The following is a 5,791-nucleotide window of genomic DNA, read 5'->3' on the forward strand; positions in this document are numbered from 1 at the left end:
TTCTTACCCAACATAACATTTCAAATGAAACCAGACATCTGACTGTGAACCAATGTTTTTTGTAGTGCAACAAGTGTTGTCATTTAACACACTTAGGCCTATGATTTTAAGTGGTTATTAGACAAAAAGATCCTGGTATGTTGTCTTGGGAGCAGTCACCACTTTGACATCTGAAAATTGATTTAAGCTGATCATACTAAAACCATACCATTGTCCACAGTAGAGAATGAGGTGTCATGTCTCTTGTACAGCAGTATGAGTCTCGTATAGGATTCTATTTCAGTCCTGAACTATATACCCTTTTCACTCTTTTTCTGACAGATACCTAGAAAAGGGAAGAGGTTGTTAGTCAAGGCAAGAGTTTGTGTAGAGGTCGTGTAAACGCCCTCCCTCACCAATACAACACATCAGCTATTATCGAGCCGACACCATGAAGTTTGAGAGCATTCTCTCTGAGATCAACGGGTTTGGAAAGTTCCAGATCATGATCGTTCTTATCCAGTGTGTATCACGCATCACCCTACCTGCCCACTTCCTGCTGAATATCTTCATAGCGGCGATGCCATCTCACCATTGTGCCATCGATGGCTGGTTTACAGAGGATGTCCCTAAGAATCTGACTCTTGAGCAGAAGCTGATCGTCAGTATACCAAAGCAGGCAGACGGGACACCCTCCTCCTGTGTTATGTACTCAGAGCCCCAGTTCAACCTGCTGTCCAACTCTTCCAACACCACTGACCTTCGTACACAACAATGTCAGAAAGGATGGGTGTTTGACAACAGCACTTTCAAAAGCACCCTGGTTACAGAGGTACAAAACTACAAACAACAACACTGTCATCTTTGTTTCTATTGTCTCCTCTTTTTTGTTTCTCGTACAAAATGGCCTAATTTACCCTCAATCTTTCTTTCAGTGGGATCTGGTATGCAAGAATAAGGGGTTGAGCAAAGCCACAGCCACCATCTTTTTCATTGGTGTCATGTTTGGAGCCCCAGTCTTTGGTGTCCTCAGTGACCGGTTAGTTAAACTGGCCCACATGTAGACATACACATTAGCCATTCACCATCAATTAGCATTTCTAATCTTTATGTACCTCCTGACGTGGCGTGTGTGCATTTGTCTGATTGCAGGTTTGGCCGGAAACCTTTGCTAATGGTGTCCTACCTCTTGACCATACTCTTTTCCGTGACCAGTGCGCTATCCACTTCCTACGTGATGTTCATGGTCACGCGCTTCCTCACTGGCTTCACCATCACTGGGATCAGCATTATCTCCATCGTGCTCAGTGAGTGCAGACCAGGGAGTGCTCGGTCCTTCCACGGGTGTAGTCAGTGGTCACAGCCTGATTGAGTCTTGTTTAAAGTGTTGTTTGTGTGCCGGCAGGTGTGGAGTGGTTTGACGTTGAGCACAGGACGTTTGCCGGGATCATAGTGAGTTTGGATTGGACCATAGGGAATCTGTTGCTTTCAGGGGTGGCGTGGCTGGTGAATGATTGGCGCTGGCTTATCATCGCGGTTACATCTCCTCTCCTCTTGTCCGTCATTCTGTGGTGGTAGGTTCAGCAGTTCTGCAAGCACAAAATAAACAGGCTGTTAATAGCTTTTTAAATGTCAGTTCATACTTTTATTCCTAGATGTAACCCTCCAGGGTCTGCCAATCTTTGTTGTAGTGTAATTAACCATCTGCGTTTACCCACTAATGAGTCACAATGCTTCTTGTCGAAAGGTGGCTTCCAGAATCTGCCCGCTGGCTGATCGCCAATGGGAAGGCAGAAGAGGCCTGTGTATGTCTGCGAAGATGTGCTGAGATGAACAAATGCAAAGCTGATTTCACACCAGAGGTATAGTACACAACACAGGGAATTATATTCTGGTGAATCACACCAGAGGTATAGTACAGAGCACAGAGTGTTATATTCCGGTAAATCACACCAGTTATTTATTTTCCTGTAGTAAAATTAGGGGGCGTGGCTGCAGACCATGCCAGGTAGTAATAATGTTAATGCATTAATCCAGCCTGTAGTCCTAATGCTAAACGGATCTCAGAATGTCGCACTCTTTGCCTGTTTTCATTGGTCTCTGTCTTGTTATTACTGCAGGGGTTTGTGCTCATCTGGATATTAATTTTGTAGGCTGATCATTTGTGTGCTTACGAGGGCCCCTAGTGGTAAACGGTTGTAATATAAGGGTGCAGGGTTCACATTGGGAAACTTTTGTCCAAATATGTTTATGTACAATGACAAAAGACAATGGGATTCACCTGTGTAAGGCCTGCTCTCAGATTCTGGACCTGTGTATTCAGCTGACTGTAGTTTGTCAAGTTCCTTTTATCGCTTTCCATTGTTTAATGTTCTCTGTGTTATCAAAAGTATTTCAGAAGAAAACCATGAACAAAATGAGGCAAACACAAGAGTGCCTTATATTAGGGAATACCAGCTGTGGAGTTTGTGTAGTGATATGCTTGTGTTTAGAAATTTGACTTCTTTCTTTTTAGTTTTGATCTACAGTTTATTTACTCTTTCTTTACCATTGTTTTCTCTGACTACTAACAAACTGTAGTGTCATTTAAGTGATTGGTGGTTAAAGTAGAAACAGTTGTAGATTGTGTCCTGGATAACCGTCAGTCATGTACTTAGTCAGTGCCAATATAGTTAGCCTATTTTAGCCTCTTGTCAGTGGGCCTATGACGGAATGGTGTGTAAGCCCAGTATGATTAGTTTTAATCTTCGCGTTTATATTTTTGCATTTTAATATGTTCATTATGGTTAGGAAAGTTGATCATTTCATATGGTCATCATTTCATCATTCATAATTAAAAATGTGTTGGATGGGCTTTTTGGCTCTCATCATTTATCATGAGGCCCCCTAGTGGTAGATGGCTGAAATAATGAGCCGGGTGTTTGTTTCAGACATTGGCCAATGCAGTGACGGCGGACCGAAAGTATACAGTTGTTGACCTGCTGAGAACTCCAAACATCCGTAAACTGGCCATATGCACTGGAATCGTGTGGTGAAACTCCTTTTGCTGCAAGTCGCTAATAGGATGGAATTACCATACACATACCTTAGTAGCATCATGCGCAACCAGATAATGATCATAAACACATAGTTCAACAGTATTTAGGAGTCAGTCAATGGGAGGTGTGTATTTGTTCATTTTTTTCAAAACCTCTGTATACGCTCCCACAGGTTTGGTGTGGCTTTTACCTATTATGGGATCAGTCTCAATGTGACTGGTTTTGGCCTGAACATCTACGTGACGCAATTCATCTACGCCTTCATTGAAATGCCTGGAAAGATTGGTGTCTACTACTTTCTCAATAAAATTGGACGGAGGCCCGGTCAGGTGTGGACCCTACTTCTGACGGGTGTCTGCCTCATCGTTAACATGTTTGTGCCTTTAGGTATGGGTGCACTGCTCTTTCATGCGCTGCTTTAATACTAATTAGCATCACATGTGTATGGTTGGGCTGATGTTTATTCTCTCTGCAGGTATGTGGGTTTTCCGCACTGTTGTGGGTGTGCTTGGAAAAGGTCTGTCTGAAGCGTCCTTCACTATAATGTTCTTGTACACAACAGAACTGTACCCTACTGTAGTCAGGTAAGGTATGGGGGGGGGGGGGTGTTGGTTGTTTGTTTAGTGTGTGTATAATAATTACATAAGTCCTGTGACTTAATGTTACAGTACTTAAACTCTGGTATGTTTTTAAGCTGTTTGTTTGCAATTGATTGGAATTTGTTGGTTCCACTCACCTGTGAAATATCCATGCTTTGTTGGACAATGTAGGCAGAATGGTATTGGATACACCTCCTTCATCGCTCGGATGGGTGTGGCTATTGCACCTCTAATAATCTTATTGGAGGATGTGTGGAAGCTCCTCCCAGATGTGGTGTTCTGTTCTGTTGCCATCTTGGCCGGACTTGTGGCATGTCTTCTACCTGAGACACGAGATGTTTGTCTGCCTGAATTCATTGAGGACATTGAAGAAAAAAGGTATTATACATACAAGATTAATAGGCATTTGGCTGTGCATTAAGTTCCTCCTTTGCATATCCATGGGCAGTATGTGATGTTTAAAATGATTAATTTGTTCATTTTCAGATTGGCCCAACAACCGGAGCTCCAAAGCACCCCAGATCTTACTCGCTCCCTCGGAGCCCAACCAAATGGAGGGATTCACACTGGAATTCTTCAGCAATAAAGTTACAGCTTTCAGCTTTTCAACAGACAAATAGGTTATCGTTAATTTAAAAGTGTGTTATTTTAATAAGCCAGTGTGGTGTTGTGTAAGATCCTTTAAGTGGAGACTTACTCTCCAGTATTACTGGGAAATGTTCTGTTCTGTCTGGTTTTTGTTTTTTCTCCTGATTTTTCAGAGTTTGTAATATTAAGAGTGAATTATGAGAATAAAATGAGATTGGGAACTTTGTTCCCCTGTTCTGCCTAAAATGAGAAGTTATTTCACTGTCCATAATTAAATAAATCAAGTAAATCTGCTCGTATAGCATTCTGGTTCTTTAGCTGTGCGCTGTCAACTTGGTACATCAGAGGATTGATCTTTGAAATGCATTTTATTTATTTATATATATATATATATATATATATATACACACACAGTTATGGCCAAAAATATTGGCACCCCTGCACTTCTGTCAGATAATGTACCAATTCTCCCAGAAAAAAAAATCGCAATTACAAATGCTTTGGTAGGTCACATATTGATTTACACTGTTTGCATTGGAACAACACAAAAAAGCAGAGAAGAAAAGCCAAATCTGACGTTATTCCACACAAATCTCCAAAAGTGGACTGGACAAAATAATGACTACATAATGAAAATGTATTTCAATCATGTAATGCTCCTTTAATCTTTATTTAAACTCACCTGTGGCAAGCTACAGATGCTGGTCATTAGAAATCACATTTGCAACCATTTAAAATGGAGCTAAGTTGACTTAACCTTTGTGTTGTGTGTCTGTGTATACCGCACTGAGCATGGAGAAAACAAAGAAGAGCAAAGAATTGTCAGAGGATTTGAGAACCAAAATTGTAGGAAAGCATGAACAATCTCATGGCTACATGTCCATCTCCAGAGATTTTAATGCTCCTGTGTCCACTGTGAGCAGTGTCATCAAGAAGTTTACAGCCCATGGCATTGTCACTAACCTCCCTGGATGTGGAAGGAAGAGAAAAATTGATGACAGAATGCAATACAAGATTGTTTGAATGGTGGATAAAAAACCTAGCCTGGATACCAGACTGAACCCCGCCCACAAATTGTTTTGGTCTGGAAGCTGCTCAGTTGGAGAGAATTTTTCCCCCGGTCGAAAACATGACAGCCAATCAAATTGTCAGGGCGGGCTTTATACGATGATGGACAGATGGCTTGAATTGAATTAACAGTAGATTTGAAATCATTCCAAGATGGTGGCGTCTCGGGAGCCTGTTAGTGGGAAATATTTTATATATAGACACAGACTCATATTCTGACTAGAATTGAGTATGACATCGTCAGGCTATAAAAAACCTAGAACAACTCCCAAATAAATTCAAGCTACCCTGCAGACACAGGGTACAACGGTGTCAGCTCTCACTATCCGTCGCCTTTTGAATGAAATGAGATGCTATTGTAGGAGATCCAGGAGGTCCCCACTGCTGACACAGAGACATAAAAAAGCCAGACTGGAGTTTGCCTAAACCTTCCTGGGGAAGCCAAAATCATTATAGGAGAACGTCCTGTGGACAGACGAGACTAAAGTAGAGCTTTTTGGTAAGGCGGTTTATGGACAA

At 41.7% G+C, this 5,791-nt stretch overlaps 1 protein-coding gene across 1 annotated transcript; it reads left to right on the forward strand.

Moving 5' to 3' along the window:
- Positions 1 to 430: 430 nt before the first annotated feature.
- On the forward strand, positions 431 to 4,202 carry LOC308373658 (solute carrier family 22 member 7-like; the record flags this gene model as incomplete). Its single annotated transcript, XM_080849254.1, has 10 exons — positions 431 to 811; positions 915 to 1,018; positions 1,132 to 1,286; positions 1,385 to 1,553; positions 1,727 to 1,841; positions 2,910 to 3,010; positions 3,190 to 3,404; positions 3,493 to 3,601; positions 3,788 to 3,994; positions 4,103 to 4,202. The coding sequence occupies 10 exons, from the start codon at positions 431 to 433 to the stop codon at positions 4,200 to 4,202; spliced, it is 1,656 nt and encodes a 551-aa protein (XP_080705380.1).
- Between the last annotated feature and the right edge of the window lie 1,589 nt (positions 4,203 to 5,791).

Source organism: Sprattus sprattus (genome assembly GCF_963457725.1).
Source record: "Sprattus sprattus genome assembly, chromosome: 12".
NCBI classification, from domain to species: domain Eukaryota; kingdom Metazoa; phylum Chordata; class Actinopteri; order Clupeiformes; family Clupeidae; genus Sprattus; species Sprattus sprattus.